General features: G+C 42.2%; 1 protein-coding gene across 1 annotated transcript in view; it reads left to right on the top strand.

The window, feature by feature from the left end:
• Positions 1 to 13098, top strand: part of LOC146513762 (LIM homeobox transcription factor 1-beta-like) — a 28701-nt gene extending 15603 nt beyond the window's left edge. The window contains exons 6-7 of the mRNA XM_085168190.1: positions 4062 to 4128; positions 5556 to 13098. Coding sequence (XP_085024316.1) covers positions 4062 to 4128; positions 5556 to 5779 — 291 coding nt within the window. The 3' untranslated portion in view covers positions 5780 to 13098. The remainder of the gene's footprint in view (positions 1 to 4061; positions 4129 to 5555) is intronic.
• Positions 13099 to 19130: the final 6032 nt, after the last annotated feature.

Below are 19130 nucleotides of genomic sequence, written 5' to 3'. Positions count from 1 at the left end.
GGTACAATTATAGCTATTCGGAACTATGCAATTTATGAAAACTATGCAGCCCCTTCAGCAACTGAAGAATTTGAAAGTAAATTAAAACAAAATATAATTTTACATTAAATAAAAAACTTTTAAACTGTAAAATAAAACATGTCTTAAATTAAAATAAGTAAACTGTCATGTTTATTGCTGCCAAAAAAAGTTAAACACATTTGGACAGTGAAGGAATGTCAGGATTCTTGCTCAGAAAAAGGATCAACATGCTCTGAAGTCAGAGCACAAAAACCTTTTTTGTAACAAAATATCGATTTCTGCTGTCCCTGTATCGATACATTATTAGCAAACAAAATATCACGATACTACACAGTATCGATTTTTCCCCCACCCCTAATGTTTGCACTAAGTACCGCAGCAATTTCCTAATGTTGTAAACCTGCTCAACATTTGGCAATAAAACCCTTTCTGATTCTGGTTCTGATCTGATTCTGATTTCTCAAGTCTAAAATATATCATAATCATGCCGTTTAATTTAACAGCCATTCATTGCTCTTGCATGTCTACTAATTTCTTCTTTGTAAATTAAAAAAACAACATAGTGTTTTTAAAAATCTCTCGAGGTACTCTGGCTTTCCACAGACATGCATGTTAGGTTCCCTCCTTCCACAAGACATCGACGCACACATAGACACAGTGGCTTACTGCTCTCCACATTCGGTGCTTGCTTTTCTAGATTTTCTACATGTATATGTGTGGATGTATGTGTTTTTTACTACTGTATGGCGAGTAGTATCTACTCAGGACCTTCTGAGTTTGGGATTACACTGTGCAAGGAACATTATGTTGGACTATCACCACTTCCACAGCATTACGGAGGACATAATAAGAACTCCAGGCGTGCAGCAAGCCCAAAAGGAAGTGTAAACAAAGGAGGCAAAAGCGAGGCTGCAGGGTGGGCCCGGTAGCACGGTTAAAGAACATTTAAGCCACCGCTCCCGAGTATTTGCCTCACCAACATTGGGGGTTTATGCATCTAGATCAATGACAGCTGGTCTAAAGAGACAAAAGACTGTAGACAGCCACTGTTCTGATTTGACTGTTAAATGCAGACCTATCTACTAGGGGTGCAACAATACACAAAATTCACGGTTAGGTTAGGTTCGATACTTTGGTGTCACGGTTCGATATTTTTTCGATAGAAAAAAATGTTCATGCCTTTTTAATTTGTCATTTATTAAAATTATAAATCTATATTTTCAATCAAACGTACAGGTTTTAAATTTAATGTTGCTGAAACAACAAAGTAATAAAAAATAAATCTATCTGATCGAGAAATCCCTCATCTTTGGAAAAGAGAGTTTATTACAGAGAAATGGCTCTTTCCAAAATAAAAGCAAAGCAAAATCATGTGCTAACGGCTGTCTAAAGGACTCGGGTAAAGTTTGTAGCATGCATACTTGTTGTTTTTGTCTGCTTGCACTTGTCTTTGCACTAGGATGATGTCGGCGTAAATGTGCAGTCATATTAATTTTGTTCCCACTAGTGCTGTCAGTGTTAATCTGAAATGACGTTAACGCCACAACACGGCAAATCTCTGTTAACGAGCTACCGCGGATCGCCCCGTGCGTGGGGCTGGACGGCGTCAACACGTTAACGAGCAAACTGCGCTAACGCAGTAGTTCCCACCCATGTAATTGAGCATTGCGTGGCACATCCAACATGTCCATGACGCGCTTACCTTCAGGGTCATACTTCACATTAAGACCAAAATAGTTCCAGAGGCCAGATCTGAATGAGGGTGGGGGAGGTTCAATTTGCCATGTTGCAACGAGTTTAGCTTCTGTCTTGCTAGCTTGCGCTGCGCTCAGTGGATCTGCGCTCGACGGTGCAGCCTAGGCGGAGTAGTCGAACGCAGATCCTCTGAGCTCTCAACACAGACAGCATCGTCAGAAGGAAAGTTGATAAAATAAATTTAAAAATTTGTATTGTTCGATGCATATGCGTACCGAACCTAAAGCACTGTATCGAACGGTTCAATATCGATAAGAGTATCGTTGCACCCCTACTATCTACATACCTTACGGGTTTACTGTCATCATGGTAACGGCCGTGTATGTACCACCCAATGCTAATGCTAACTCAACCATGGATGAGCTGCACAAGGCAATAAGCAGTCAACAGAAATCCTGGACAGAATTCCCCAGGTTTGAACAGCATTTAATTGTGCAACAAGGTGGAAAAATACACTGGATAAAGCCTACAGCAACAAAGGCTCATACATCACGGTACTTTTTGTTGATTACAGCTCCGCCTTCAATACTGTCTTCCCACACAAAGTCACTCACTTTGTGTGTGGAAGTGGAGAGGGTGAGCAGCTTTAGATACCTGGGCGTCTACATCACTGAGGACCTCACCTGGACACTGAACACCACACAGCTGGTCAAGAAGGCTCAGCAGTGGCTGTATTTCCTGACGAGGCTGAGGAAATTTGGTATGTTGGCCAAGATCCTTGGCAGGTTCTACAGCTGCATTGTGGAGAGCACCCTGACCAGCTGCATCACTGCATGGTACGGCAGCACTACTGCTATGGACCGCAAACGCCTGCAGAGAGTGATAGCAACTGCAGAGAAGATCACCAGGATCACCTGCCCTCTCTGCAGAACATCTACCATCGCAGAGTCCAGAGGAGAGCTGCCTCCATCCTCAAAGACCCCACACACCCCCAACACGGACTGTTCACACTTCTGCCCTCGGGACAAAGGTTTAGAAGTGTGAAATCTAGAAGATCCCGACTCAACAACTCCTTCTTCCCCACTGCTATCAGACTCTTGAACAGCTGACCTATTTTAACTAGTAATAATAATTTTTGCACATCAGGTCATCTCATGAGCTCATAGCTCTTTTGCACATAAATCTATTTAACACTTCAATTTTTTGCTGTCTCCACTTATTTATTCCTATTTGTATTTAATCTATTTGTACATATTAACCGATAAGAATTTCATTGTACAGAGAAATGCCTTTTCTTTGCACACATGACAATAAGCGCTTTAAATCTTGAACATCCAAAAAGGCTACAGAACAACCGTTACCACATCTGGGTTCTTCAGACCAGTTGTCCATTCTTTCTTTTGAAAACACAGACTGGAGTGTGTTTGAACACCAACAGAGCACACAACATCGGTGCTCTCATAGATCAACTTCTGTGTCGACAGCGTCACTGTAGACAAACGTCTGTGGGGTATTCCAACCAGAAACCTTGGATGACTGAAGAGGTCCAAGTCATTCTGAAAGAACCTGATGCTGCTTTCGGATTGGTGACAGAATGCAGTACAGTGCAGTCAGATCTGATCTGAAAAGAGGTATCAGAGAGGCCAAGCCAGCATACAACAGACCTGTTCTGGGTGTACCTTGCCTCTTGCATTATGTCTGTTACTGAAGAACAGATTCCATTTTTAGAAACTAGAATGATGCATTGGTACAATATTATGTAAAAGTCTTAAACTATCTCTGATTTCTTTACATTTTGCTAGAAAATGATAAATAGGAGAATTGATTTATTGAAACATGTGCATACATGAAAATAAAGCTTCAAAACAGAAATTAGCTCACATGAGGACCGCCCCAAGAAAGGAAGACCAAGAGTCACCTCTGTGTTTTGTCTTTATGGCTGTCTGCTTTACTGGTCTTATCAAGTTCCTATGTGGCTCCACTTCACATGACACAGTCCTCTTTACTGTATGCTGTAATGCTGCCCCACACTCATACCCGGGCAACTGCTCAATCCATTTGGCATGCACAATACAAACCTTTTCCTGAAAACACTGTGGGAACTAATTATTTGTTGCAGTTATGAGCTGCAAGTAACAAAGTACCTAAAGTGCTACGTCCAAAAAATATCTTTGAAAGACCTTAAGAACATTGCTTAGAAAAATTGCTGGTCCTTAGAACCACAATATAAAGAAACAGCACAAGACTTTGCACAGTATTGCATGTGTGTTTTTGGTTGTGTGTGTGTGTCTGCTTGTTTGCCTGTCAGTCATGTATCAAACTGTTTACTATTTATTTATTTGCAGATGAAGAAGTTAGCCCGCAGACAACAGCAACAGCAGGAGCAACACAACAGCCAAAGGCTAGGCCAAGGTAAGGATTTATCTTTGTTTGCATTTCCAGTTCCTTTTTTTTGCTACTTTTCTCTAATGTAGCAAAATGAAACGCACCACCACTGCCGTCCTTCTGCGTCAATGGGGCAGAAGGACATTAGAAATTTAACTGTCATTACAATCTGTCCTTTAGAATTCTAATAACAGCGATTCCAGAAAGCTAAGTGATTTATCAATAATTTGAGGAGAGACAGCTTGAAATATTAAATTTTTTATTGGAACAATAAAAAGAGTAAAGTCACTCAGCAAACACTCCGAGTTTTGTAGTTTTTAGCACGCCCCATATTGTTAAACCAGAATTTCATCTCTGCTGGTAAATATGGGTTTTTCAACAGCAGAGCTATAAAGCGGGAGCTGAGATTCTCTCTGCAATATAGTTCCACATGGCTAGTGGGCTTATTGCCACTGTGGTCTCACAGTGGATATGAACAGACAGTTTAGATAAGTGTCTCACTGGTTTGGCAAGCACTGCTTCTGTCTGTTCAGGGACTTCCAGCATGTCAATATTGGCATGGCAACAGGGTTTATTAGAGTCAAAGCCGCTGCTGTTAACCAAACAAACTAAGCAACCCAGCAGCAAGCAGCCGGTTGTTTGAAGGTGAGATTAGCAAATGAAATGTTAGGTGAGACATCTTTAAGATCAAACAGCCAATGATAATGATGATTTATTTGTTTCTATGTAAGACACGTTGTTGTACAAGAACATTTTAACATTGGTGTGCTGCTTAAGTCCTGCAGGAGAATAGGTCAATAAAATAGAAAAGGAAAATGAATGAAACAGCTGCTTCAAACAAACAGACAATACTGTCATTGTGTTGTATAATATCAGGATAAAATTTTATTTGTGTATTTACCTTTATACGATATACAATATTTACATGTCTTTTCAATATGTCTGGCACTTCTATATTCAGCATCCTTTGCGCAATATATCCAATATCCTTTTCACAAACCCAAACCATCTCAGCTGTGCCTCTCTTTCTCTCCAGACTGCTCAACCTGAGCTGACACAGTGATATACTAATTTCTGAAGATAAATACAAGTCTAAACAAGTAGTCAAAGAACAGCAAAAAAAAATTTGGTGTTAACTGAGGTAGGAGGTAGGAGGTGAATACCAATAACCAACTGGTAACTTAAAGAAATAAAATGGACATTTACAAGATAAAGGTTTGATAAGATGTTCAGTTAATCTCTTACTTCTGGTTTCTTTTGTCTGTCTTTCTAAATAAGTTGAACAATTCCCTGCACTTTTTCCAACCTATATTTTAAATAGAACATTGATAATAACAGAACTTCGTTAGCAGCGGCTCAGGTTATGTATAATTTGTAATAAAATATTATTAAACTCTCTCTACATGGTCCTTTTTTTTACTTGTTTATATCTTCTTCTTCTCTAATTTTGACAGGTATTGACTTCATCCATGACATTGACAGTGAGACCTCTCTGACAAGTCTAAATGATTGCTTCATGGCCACTCCAGATGAAGCCTCTTTACATGAAAGGGTGGGGAACACCATTGACTGTCTTTACTCCATGCAAAGCTCATACTTCTTAAGACACATCATCAGTTTCAGTCCTTCTCAGGCCACCATACCTCCTACCAGGCTGTGGACGGTGAGCCCACAATAGTGCAGACAAAAGGCACAGAGTCTACTTGGCCATAAGACACAAAACAGCAAGCAACTAAATATGACCAAGGCCAACCAAATACACCAGACTAACCTCTATCCAAGGAAAGGCGCACCTAAAGCAGAAACTGGACTCCTTTGTTTCACAAAAGTTGTTTTGTTGCAGTGGGATTGCCTTTTAAGCTATTTCCTTTTTGGTGGACAGGCGGTTAATTAGGATAAGAACTAGTTGAGCCCTGTTTCACAGCAAAATGTAATAGTATTGAAAGTGTTAGTTCATAGCTGTGTATGTGTAATTTTACTAGCTGGCTGAAATGAGATGACTGGCTGAGAATGACTGGTTTACTGGTGGGTCAGTGATGGTCCAGGAAGGCATATTCATGTTATCACACCTCTATTGGCCCACTGTCAGCCCCTACGTTAGTACAATGGGTCCTGGGTTCCTCCTGGTGTGTGACAATGCTCGGCCTCATGTGGCAAGAGTATGCAGGCAGTTCCTGGAGGATGAAGGAATTGATATTATTGACTGGTGCCAACACTCACCTTTTTAAATCCATCCTCTTGGACATTATGTTTCTATCCATCTAACACTGACAGGTTGCACCTCAGACTGTGATGTGCTGTTTCAGAGCTGGGAGGAGATCCCACTGGGCATGATCTCATTACTTACTGTAAAAGCATGCCCTGATTTTGTCATGGCATACAAACTAATGAGTATCATTCTCAGTTATCGCAATGGAATTTCAAGAAAATGGACTAGCCTGCCATCATTTGTTAACTTCAATTTTCACAGTGATTTTGACTTCAGCCCTCTGTAGCTTGATAGTCCATATTACTATGGATACCCAACATGATTTTTTCCCCATTGAGATAAAATATATTTTCAACACGTTCTTTTATTATTTTTTTAAGCAGTGTATATTTATTGGACAAGAATAATAATGCTCTGTACTAATATTGTAAACATTTTGCAGTTTGTCTGTTCTGAACTAGTTCAACTTAAAGGTTTATTGAAGTACTTCAAACAGTGTCTCAGAAGCACAGAGCTTTGTGTTTCTCTATGTGCCGCTCAGTAAACATACCCGAATAATACTGTAAGTTGTTCTAAAGGAGAAGTTAAGCAAATATTATATTTTTGTTATGTGAAGTATTATGTGAGCCAGCTGATTGATACCCATTGTTGAAGGTATATAGTATTCCATCTACATATACTATTCTTGAAGAACGTACATTTTTGCATGTTAGAATGGACTAAGTTATTTATTTCTCACCAGCATGCACATACAATAAATAAAGAAGGTTCTATTTAAAAAAATACAATATCATGTTTTAATCTATTTATCATACTATATACATTGTTTATATTCTGTGTTTAGTGTGACTTTGCTATTTATTTTTTTCCAATGGGGTCAGCTAGAAATGATCAGGGATGCATTTTAAATTTGCTGCTTTACTAAGTGTTGGTACTTAAAATAAACAATTAATTGCCTTGAATTCTTATCTACTTATTTTTTTATTCGTTGAGAAACAACTAATGCTCTTTTTATTTAAACACAGTTTAAGCTATATTGTCAAAGTCATAAAAGTAGTGTAAAAGCACTCTGAGTGCTCAGCAAGGCTAGAGGTGCAGAAAAATAGTCAAATATGCTTAGGAAGGTTGCTAACTGAGATAAGTGACTTGGAATTATCTGCATGGTAGCCATAATGATAAGCTGGTTAAGTTCTTTTAATAATATATATAAAAAAAATACTTAAGTACTTCGTTTGTAACCTCCTTTAGTATAGGATACACAGATCCATTCAGCCATTCGCTTCCGCTTATCCTTTTCAGGGTCGCAGGGGGCGCTGGAGCCTATCCCAGCTGTCATAGGGCGAGAGGCGGGGTATACCCTGGACAGGTCGCCAGTCTGTCGCAGGGCTAACACACAGAGATGGACCAGCATTCACACTCACTCCCGCATTCACACCTATGGGCAATTTAGATCAATTAACCTATCCCCACCAACTGCATGTCTTTGGACTGTGGGAGGAAGCCGGAGTACCCAGGGAGAACCGATGCAAACACAGGGAGAACATGCAAACTCCACACAGTGGGACCCTGGTCTGATGGTCAAATTAAACTCAGGACCTCCTTGCTGTGAGGCAACAGTGCTAACCAGAGGTTCAGACAATTAGGGAGGTGATGCTAAATGGATAGAACATTGAGTTCAGCCTCTGACATGGAAAGGTCGAAGGCAGGAGAATAAACCAGCTGTTCTCCACAGAACCAGCCATGGTGTACTCTCAGTAGCAGGGGAACAATATGAGAACAGCACCACCAAAGCTGGAGACGGAGCAATACTGGAAGAGCATATGGGAGAAGGATACAACTCATAACGGCAATGCTCAGCGGCTAATGGATCTGAGGGCAGACCACAGCAACCTCCTCGAACAGGGTCCAGTAACCATCACAGTGGCAGACATCCAAGAAAGGGTCTTCAGTATGAAGAGTTGGACAGCACCAAGCCCCGACATGGTTCACGCCTACTGGCTGAAGAAGCTGACTGCACTCCACGAGCACCTGGCAGTACAAATGAACCAGCTGCTAGTTGATGAGAGACACCCAGAATGGCTAACCGAACGCTGCACAGTCCTAATCCTCAAGGACCCCCAGAAGGGAAGGGAAATGTAGTCAGACGATAACAAAGAGAAGGAAGGTAGTCAGAACTGAAGGGATCGAACTACCAGAAGGCAACACTGTAGACATAGAAGACAGCTACAAGTACCTGGGGATCCCACAGGTAAATTTATTTTTATTTTTATTTATTTTATTTTTTTTGTTTCACATATGGTACAGCAGTAATGCATTCCCATACACAACCTTCCTTTCAATTAAAGTAACACTGTTTCCATGCATGAAAAGGAGCAGGAAGAAGAATAAATTCTTATTGACACCTGCCCCCCTTCTGTGATAATACAAGTAGGCAACCAAAATTACACTATGACAATTTTCTGCACATAACAAAACAAAACAAAGCAAACAGAACAATATACTCAACAATGAGAACCATGGGAACCATGAAGAGGCTGCTAGAAAAGCTGCAACCACCAAGTACCTGCAGAGGGTCAGGAAAGTACTGAGAAGATCCGGGCTATCAACACCTACGACCTGCCCGTGATCAGGTACCCTGCTGGGATAATAAGTTGGCCAAAGGAGTAGAGAGAAGCCACTGACATCAAGACAAGAAAGCTCCTTACCATGCATGGAGGGTTTCACTCCAAATCCAGCACCCTGAGGCTGTACGCTAAGCGGAAGGAAGGAGGCCGGGGACTGGTGAGTGTCAGCACCACAATCCAGGATGAGGCAGCGAACATCCACGAATACATCAGTAAGACTGCCCCAACCGACTGTGTGCTCAGTGAATACCTCAGGCAGCAGAAACCCAAGAATGAGGAGGAAGAGGAGGCACCATCATGGAAGGACAGGCCCCTGCACAGTATGTACCACCGGCAGATAGCAGAGGTGGCTGATATCCAGAAATCCTACCAGTGGCTGGACAAAGCCGGACTGAAAGACAGCACAGAGGCACTAATCATGGCAGCACAGGAACAAGCTCTGAGCACAAGATCCATAGAGGCTGGGGTTTATCACACCAGACAAGACCCCAGGTGCAGGCTGTGTAAAGATGCCCCTGAGACAATCCAGCACATAACAGCAGGGTGTAATATGCTAGCAGGCAGGGCATATATGGAATGCCATAATCAAGTGGCCAGTAGTATACAGGAACATCTGTGCCAAATACAGCCTGGAAGTCCCAGGGTCAAAATGGGAGACGCCCCCTAGGGTGGTGGAGAATGACCGAGCTAAGATCCTGTGGGACTTACAGATACAGACGGACAAAATGGTGGTGGCTAACCAACTGGACATAGTGATGGTAAATTGTAAATGGCCTACATTTGTATAGCGCTTTTCTAGTCCTTAAGGACCCCAAAGCGCTTTACACTACATTCAGTCTGTGAAGGTTCTCAGTCATCCAGGTCATCGTAGTCAAAGGAGCTTGCAAAGAAAAGCGTCTGGACTTCTTTAAGTTACTTGAAGACGTTTCACCTCTCATCCGAGAAGCTTCTTCAGTTCTAAGGTCAAATGGTGGAGAGTCCCAGATATAAACCTAGTGGGAGTGTCCCCCCACAGAGGGACAAAAGGATCCCCTGATGATCCTCTAATCGCCTGAGCCAAGGTGTGAAACTGGGTGTGGGTCCCAATCAGGCAGAGTTTCGGGTGAGTTCATTGTGAAACCTGGCCCCACCTTATCATGCGAATTCCTGAGGTCAGATGGCCCAGGATGTGAGTGGGCGTTAAGGCGTCTCGGGAGGGAACTCAAAACTGGATTATAGTTGGTGTCGTAAACCACCGCCTCTGTTCAAAGATGGTCGCTCACAATGGACATAGATGGCTTCTTTCACTCCTCTTTCAAACCATCTGTCCTCTCTGTCCAAAATGTGAACATTGGCATCCTCAAAAGAGTGTCCTTTATCCTTAAGATGCAGATGGACGGCTGAGTCTTGTCCTGTGGAGGTGGCTCTTCTGTGTTGTGCCATGCACAGCCACTTCACAAACGCATGGCACAACATAGAAGAGCCACCTCCATTGGCTCCCTGTTAAATCCAGATTTGCATTCAAAGTCCTGCTCCTCCCATACAAGGTCTTAAATAGTCAGGCCCCATCTTATCTTAATGACCTTGTAGTACCATATCACCCCATTAGAGCACCTTACCCGGGTGGCTGTAGCTCAGGTGGTAGAGCAGGTCATCCACTGATCAGAAGGTTGGTGGTTCGATTCCTGGCTTCCTCTAGTCTACATGTCAAATATCCTTGGGCAAGATACTAACCCGAAAATTGCTCATCCATCGGAGTATGAATGTGTGTGAATGTTAGCTATGAAGCACTTAGAAAGATGTGCTTGTGCAAATGGGTGTGAATGGGTGAATGCACAAGTTGTGCAAAGCGCTTTGAGTGCTCAGATGAGTAGAAAAGCGCTATATAAGAACCAGTCCATTTACCACTCTCGTATTACAGGCTTACTTGCTCTTCCTAGAGTATTTGAAAGTAGAATGGAAGGGAAAGCCTTCGGTTTTCAGGCCCCTCTTCTATGGAACCAGCTTCCAGTTTGGATGTGGGAGACAGGCACTCTCTCTACTTTTAAAATTAGGCTTAAAACTTTTTGCTAAAGCATATAGTCAGGGCTGGATTAGGTGACCCTGAATCCTCCTTTAGTTATGCTGCAATAGATGTAGGCTACTGGGGGATTCCCGTGATGCACTGAGTATTTCTTTTTCAGTCACCTTTCTCACTCACTATGGGTTAATAGACCTCTCTGCATTGAATCATACTTGTTATTAAGCAACTGGTTCTTTTGTGCTGACCTCACGCTAATGGAGTGCAGTGAGTTTCTTTAGCCAATAGGCATGAATCATGTCAGGGCCTGGTGCTGTCCAGCTCATCATGCTAAAGTCTCTTTCTTAGATGCCTGCCACTTTGACAATCACTGGGACCTGTTTGGGAAAGTTGCAGTTAGCTCTACTTGCCACTGAGCATTGTTGTTATGGGTTGTGTCCTTCTCCTATATGCTCTTTCAGTATTGCTCCAGCTCCAGTCTTAATGAGGCTGTTCTCATATTGTTCCCGTGCCACTGAGTAGAGCTGATTTATTCCCCTGAATTCTATCTCTCTGGTATATCCCTTCAAGCAGCTGACCAATGCTGTGAGTCATTGCTTGGCAGTTTCCAAGGCTTCAGGTATAGACAGATTGCTGTACTTGTTAGGTATCCCTTTCTTCATCACACCTTTCTTCAGCTTTCATACAGTAGTTGGCTAACTTTTCTCTGCATTGCCTTGATCATGGCCTCCAGTCTCCATCCCTTCTCCATGAAGGGTACTGCTCTGTTCACCTTCTACCCATGCACCTCAAGTATCACTTGTGCCATGGTGTACATCAACTGGTTGGTTTCAGTTAACGTCGCAGTAGGGATTGTCGGTAATGCTGCATTCACATCTTCTAGTAGACCTGCAGAGGATACTTCACATAGACTTGGTAATCAGCCACAGAGGATCCAGGTTTCCAGCTTAGCCATGATCCTACCTCTCAGGTCAGCTGTTCTAAGACTCATCGCACCTTCAGTCATACTTGTGGCTTCCTACCCAATCATGGGTGAAGATGACGCCCCCCTTGCCATTTTTGTTTTGTACCTCATTGATCTTCAATTGTGGTAGCAGTTCCTTCTTCCGAATATTGGAACACTGAGTACTAGTTGTTTACTAGTTGTTTCGCCATTAGTCTGGATGTTGGCTATCAAAGATTCCATGTCAGGGTTCTGGGTCTGAGCAACCCAGGATCCCTGAGCAGTTATGGACTGGTTATATTATATGTATATTTGGTGTTGCTGTCCCTCTTCTCCCTGTTTGCGGATGTGTGTGTGTGTGTGTGTGTGTGTGTGTGTGTGTGTGTGTGTGTGTGTGTGTGTGTGTGTGTGTGTGTGTGTGTGTGTGTGTTTCTGCGAGCGCCGGTTTGCGGGCGCCTTCAGGCCTGGTGGGTGTGGCCCTGCTGGTGGACTGGCCACACCCGAAGCCACACACCTGCTCCTGATCAGGCCTCGTCGGGGGAGCTACTTAAGAGAGTCTTGGAGCTCCCACCAACGCGGGATCATTGCTTGAGACTCCACGTTAGTCACCCAGTTGTGCTTGGTTAGTGTGTGTGTGTGTGTATGCCCGCGGTTGTATGTGTCCTGACGGCTGCTTCTATTGTGTCCCCAGGAGAAGGGTGGAGTGCCAGACAGCAGCGAGCATGGGGAGTGCTGAGACACGGGAGCGGAAAGCACAAACACTGGGAGAAGACACGACACGGGAGTCTGGGGAAAGCACGGGAATTTATTGTTGTTTAGTTTCATACACTGTAAATAAACGCACTGTTTACACACAGGGCACCGCGCCTGGGTCCTCCTTCCCTACACCCCCACAGTCTGCCATGCCAAACCTTGACATTCCATAGGTCCCACATTCTCTTCATGTAATGCTTTCCGCTGGGGTTACTTGCATAGTAGAATTCTAACAGCGCCCTGTATTCATCCCTTCCCCATGTATGCCTTCTTGTTCCAGTAGTATCATCAGTGTATCCTGATTCCCAGACACCTGACACGGACCTTGTTAATCCAGAATTGAATGCCTGACTCCAAAGACGAGTAGTGTTACCACTACACTATCCAGTTGGTAAACATAAATATATATTGATTCTTTATATATGTTCTAATAGACACATATATGTTTTGGGGTTTGGTGGTGGTGGCGGGGGGGGGGGGGGGGGGTTGTATGATGATGATGGTGATGATATGGGCCTATGATGGCCTATGATGATAGGCCACTGTGACAAAGATCGGACCCACACAGTCCACTTAATGTGTTTTTATTTGCTTTTATTCCTTATGCTTAGGAGTTCGCTCAGTGTATGGCAAATTTGAGCCAGGAGTCAGCTCATTTCGCAGCTCCTCCACTGCACACACACTCCCTGTCAGTCTCCACCGTCACTATATACAGGGAGAAAGTCATTAGTCACAGCACACACACCTGTTCCCTCTGCTGCGCCGACACCGCCCCGAGAGCTCACTGCACCACCCCTCCACTGCACTCCATGCACTGAAAGGTGGCAGGGGCTCCAAACAAGCCAAATGGAAGTGTGACAAATTGGTACAAACCGTACGGAGTGGAGAAAGCTGTTTGAGAAACCCTGTGTGAGATGGTTATCAATTGGAGGGAGACAGCAATGGTGGAAGTTGGCACCTTCGGCCCAAACTCATCTCTTTCCTTCACCAGGTTCACCAGAGAAGTGGTCTCAGTGAATATCACTACACACACACTTCACCTCCACCCACCCTGTTTCCAGCACCAGGGGAGGGTGCTGGAGCACCGGCGACGCAGCGTCGTCCCACTTCCATTAGTGGACAATCCCACTTCAGGTGGCCCAGCCGCCCACACCTCCAGCACTCCTGCCCCGGCGGCTGTGCCATTCTCCTATGCTCGGAAGCAGTGCTGGTCACTTGCGTGTGGTCAGAAACCATGGATAAAACATTTATAAAGCATTTTTAACCACAACACCACCAGCAGCTTGAGTCAACTGTATATTCACTATTAAGTGAGAGAGTTCATTGCTGATAGAGAAAATGAGAGCACGTGATACAGTTTAGAAGCATTTGTTTGACTTCCTGTTTTTGTCTAAAATTGGTATCAATGTTAATGTATCCACATCTTAGTCTTTCTGTCACTTGAATGAGATCAAGAAAGCAGAACTGAATTAGATTTTTATCCAGAAAAGCTCCAGAAAAGTGTTCATTCTCTTTGAGGGCTTTGAATGTGTTCATCCAAAAACTGTTTTCCTGGTATTCCCCACCAGGATTTAATGCACTGCCCATACTGCATCCACAAATAAAACTCCTATTTCTGGCAAAAGTGTCCTTGTGGTTTCTCCCAAGAAACATTCGCCTGCTGGAGACTTGTCTGTATTCTGTGCCCGGCACGAATCCTCTCTGGACAACCACCCAACCGCGTAACTCTTTGATTATAATAGTTAGCATGACCTCTGAGTCGTTATTTCTCGTGGATGCCTCCATCCAAACAATAAAACAACTGAAACAATTAATGCATCCATTAATTCCTATAACAAAGGGCACTGATTTATCATAAGAGTTCATGTGCCAAATAGCATTTGGCCCTTTAGTGCAGTACTGCTGATGCCTAAGATGCTGTGCTCCAAACCATGAGGATCGATTACTTCAATAATCTGTGGGATTGTGTCCTGCTGTACCACAAATCCCATTTGAATAACTCAAATATGTAACCAGCGATATCCTTGCATCTCTCCATTGTGCTGTAGTTCTTGATACACAAAGGCTATCAACTCATCCAAATCAGTGTGTTCTTTTCTTCTGAATAAATCCAGTTCATGACAAAGTCCGGATGCTTATGATAACGTGGTGATTCTGAGCCAAAATCAAAAGTATTTCCTTGTTGCTAAATCCAATTTAAAAGTATGATTCAATTAGGTCCTCTATTGTTGGAATAGTGCATGGCAATCTCAATATGCACAGTAATGAGTTTTTTTGATTTGAGACTTTAATGCTGAAATCTTTCTTTTTTTTTTGTCAATTGTTTTAAAGTAAGCTATTTCAAGCTTTTTGTTTGAAGTACAATAACATAAAGAAAACGGAGAAAACCCCAACAATCATATGACCCCCCTATGAGTAAGTGTTTTGGTGACAGTCGGAAGGAAAAACTCCCTTTTAGCAGGAAAAAACTTCCAGCCGAACCGGTCTAAGGTAGGGGCAACCAGTTGAGGGTGAATGGATGAAGACAGGACAAAGACATGCTGTGGATATCCCCCAGCAGCCTAGTGCTATTGCATGTAACTATGGGAGGATTGAGGGTCATCTGATCCAATACCAACTATATGCTTTATGAAAAAGGAAAGTTTTGAGCCTAATTTTAAATATAGAGAGGGTGTCTGTCTCCAAACTGGAAGCTGGTTCCACAGAAGAGTACCTAAGATAAGCATGTATAATGTTTTTTTGTTTTGTTTTTATTTTCTTAAATCCTTTCCTGTCTGGCAGCCTATGCAATCAGAATTGTGATCTAAATGCAATGTGATAAGTAGATATATATTGAAATTACAGAGTGCAAATAGAAATGCGCAATCCCAACTGCTGCTCCTGTAAGGAAAAACAAACATACAGCACAAATAAATAAACTGGATTTTGTCCACTAGGGTGGACAAGGCTAAGCATCGGGTTTCAAAGGAACTGAAGCTCTGTCTAGGTGTTTGGTTAATGAAAAAGCTGGAATGGAAGAAACCCTAGCGGGTGTGTCGCCAAGTGGTGAAAAACAATTAGATTTTTCTGAAACATCATGATTAGTTAATGCATTGTCTCTACTGTTTCCCAACATTCTTTGAACTCACAATGGTACCTAAGAGCTGCCATCTGGTGGTGTGATTAAAAATGGCACGCACACACACCTTTAGTGAACATTTAGCAACTCCAACAGTTAGTTTACACATGACCACACTAAGGTTTGTTACATGGAATATACATAAAGTTGGTTCCAGGGAAAAGAGGCTTAATATTACTAATTAGTTTAATGACTTACTTGGCAGACATTGAAGAAAGACAAAAACATCTGCACACACACTCACTTCTCCTCAGTTACCTCACACATTCTCAGTCTGTTATAATGCAAAACAAAGAGGTGTAGCCATATTAATTAACATAAAAACAAAACTTCACTGTTAGCAGCTCTAGGTTGTTGAGTGACATGAGATCAAGAGAGACTGAAGTACCCCCGGCCACCCCTGTCATCACAGTTTGGGCGGGGTGGGGGTGGGGGGGTATAAAGGGCTTAACATCCAGGCTTATGTGTTAAAGATGACCAGAGGGCTACAACCGAGCCATTTTCATTTATTATTTTCCATATATGCTAATAATAGATTATCTTTATTCTTATTCCAAAACATAAATCAAATCCAAGCTGAATACCAGAATATTATCAGGTAAACATAATTATGTTTAAGTTTAGATATTGGTGGATCCTATTTAAACAGAGTGATAGGATATCTAGGGAGGAGAGATGGAGTCAGCACTTGAAAGGGCATAAATTGGAGCACCCAGAGATGTTTTGGGTCTGTTTCCGGCAGTCCTGCAAGATGAGCAGTTCAGAAGATTGGATCCCAGAAGTTCGCCGTTGAAAATTCCCGCAGTGACACCAGAGGGATCAACCACCACTGTCCAGATGGTGGACTTACAAATTAAACTTGGATTTGGCTCTTTCTCTGCTCATCATCACCATCATTGCCATGTTGGATTGTTTCCATTAACACAGAACACTGAGAAACACATCTCCAGGCCTGTATGTGCCTGTCTCTCCTCAAAAGAAAAATAAGCATTAGCCCAGAGTAAGTTAATTAGTAAAGGATTCAGGTGAATTGTTTATCGTTTTGTGATTATTATTATTTAATTTTGCTTTTGCTTTGCTCCTGCTAAATTGATTTTTTTTTTAAATATCCTGCAATTAAAGTCTGAATTGTGGACATTCACTTTTTAACCTTTTGTGAAATAGTGAAGTTAGAAATCTGGATGCTAATCATTAATAGTGCAAATAGCTCTTACAGGTTACTACAGCCCTTAACATATAACAGTCCCTTGGGGGCCTACTGTTGCTCATTGGTCCAGTGTTCTCTTTTTGTATGACAGTACATTTTTCATTTTATTTACAAATAAACGTCCTCAGACTGGGAAAATATTGCCATGCCAGTGTTTTTTCCACTGTGTTTTAAGCACAAAGTTATCACAGCTGTTCACTGGAAGATTTTAAAGTACTTCATCCTTTCTGACTGTGTGTGCTGACAAGAATTTTGGAGATGCAGATTTGCTTTTCCAGGAGGACTGCACACAGTGCCAAAACTATTGCCAAGTAGTTTGCTGATTATGTTCCTACTGTGATTGACTGGCCAGCAACCTTGTCTGACTGAACCTAATGGAGAATGTGTGGGGTATTGTCAAGACAAAATCATCAGTCTTGTTTTGTATATTGACAATTCCAGACAGAAAAATAACTCTGCTGTTACCTTTTAACTGCACCTCTTTAAGAAGTGGTCTGTTATATTATAGAAAAACATTCTATATTGTGTTTTCCCCAATAATGTCCCCAACTCGTCCTCTAAATGTTGCAGGGAAAATGTTCTACCACTATTACAATTTCACAATTAAAGAAACATTAAAAAAATAATCTCAGCCATAAAAAGCATCCTAAAACATTTTCAGAATATTGCAACAGTTGTCATGGTTCTGGGTCTTGGACCTAGCGTTTCTGGACCCTGCCCTGTTGGTCTGTATTGGTTCCAGCTGTGTGATTTATTATTAAAACAGACATAACATAATTTTTTCACCCCCTCCCAAAAAACACAGCATGTCAGACCAATATCAGACAGAAATGTCACATGATATCAAACAGAAGTTGTTAATTCAGCTCTGCAAAGTAGGCAAGTGAAGCAGTTCATTATAAGCTGTAGTTTTAAGTTGCTCTTCATATTTCTGGCCACCAGATGTCATCAAAGATGACTGTGTTGAAAAGCTTTGAGTAATGAACAGTTTTTCAATGCAAGCTTCAATGCTTCAGAAAGCTTCATTTAGCCATCACAACTGTCAGGTTTGAACTTGAGTTTTGTGAGCTGGCCCCCAAGAAAGCTGAACTGTGATCTCAGAAGCTGTGCATTCTGTTCCCCATCTAACTCATTCAGAGACTATTTCTAATGTTGCAATCTCTGTGTATCTCCTGCTCATTCTGAGACGGCTTGATATGCTGCCTTGTCAACTCTCCCTGAGACTGAGAAATGTGTCCCTGTGCTTTCAAAAACTGCTTGTTCCAAAGCTTTCTAAACCTGAAACTGTGTATTTTGAGACTGTTTGCTGTGCTGCTAACTAAATTCTCTCAGAGACTGAGACTCTGCCCGCGGCCTACCAAGAGATAAGTTTGTGACCTTCTGCTTCAGCCAGAGGTCCCTGCATCGACGTCCCGTCCTGATGGGCAAGGGGGCCTCCAGACCTGTCTCCCTAGGGCAGTGGTTCCCAAACTTTTTTTGCTTGGCCCCCCTTTGTTTTTAATTTCATCATAAGAAGCGTTTGTGAACTAAAAATCAATAATGTGGGATACTGTTTTTCCATAATTTGGACAGCCCAGCGCGTGCTGTCGGGGATACTGTCAAGAGATTTATTCTAAAGACACTTCTTCAGCTAAGAATCTAAAGGTAGAAACACACAGACGCTGCAGTTTTTACTTGCAAGGGGATGATCACAGAACGCTCACACCAGAGTGGGGGCCCTGTGAATGTGCGCTCTGTTCCTGCACTTGTCTTTATTTATATACAAAAGTAATACAACAGTGAATACGTCTTATTCATTAACAGAGGAATGTTAGTATGTAGGGAGTGAAGATAAAAGTGGTTCAGGTGTATGTGTGTGTGTGTGTGTGTGTTATTCTGAAGGACGTGGCCCCTCTTCTTGAAGATAAGAGCATCCAGCTCCCCTCTTCCTGGCAGGAGTGAAATGATAACAGCTTGCTCAGCTATTATCACTGTGAGAAAGAATTTATAAAGCAAGTCTTGATTCCAACAACAGTAATAAAAGGGTCATCATGCAGTATTCTATAATATGCAAACTTATATCACTAAAAGATTATACTGACTACTAAGTACAATTTTATACTGACATTCCTTCCTGTTGTCACGTATAACTTTGAAGTGAGATATCAGTATGTAACATCTTGTTGTACATTTTCTG

The sequence above is a fragment of the Neolamprologus multifasciatus genome, chromosome 7 (genome assembly GCF_963576455.1).
Source record: "Neolamprologus multifasciatus chromosome 7, fNeoMul1.2, whole genome shotgun sequence".
Lineage (NCBI taxonomy): Eukaryota > Metazoa > Chordata > Actinopteri > Cichliformes > Cichlidae > Neolamprologus > Neolamprologus multifasciatus.
Note: the sequence above shows the minus strand (reverse complement) of the source record. Positions and strands in the feature narration are given on the sequence as shown.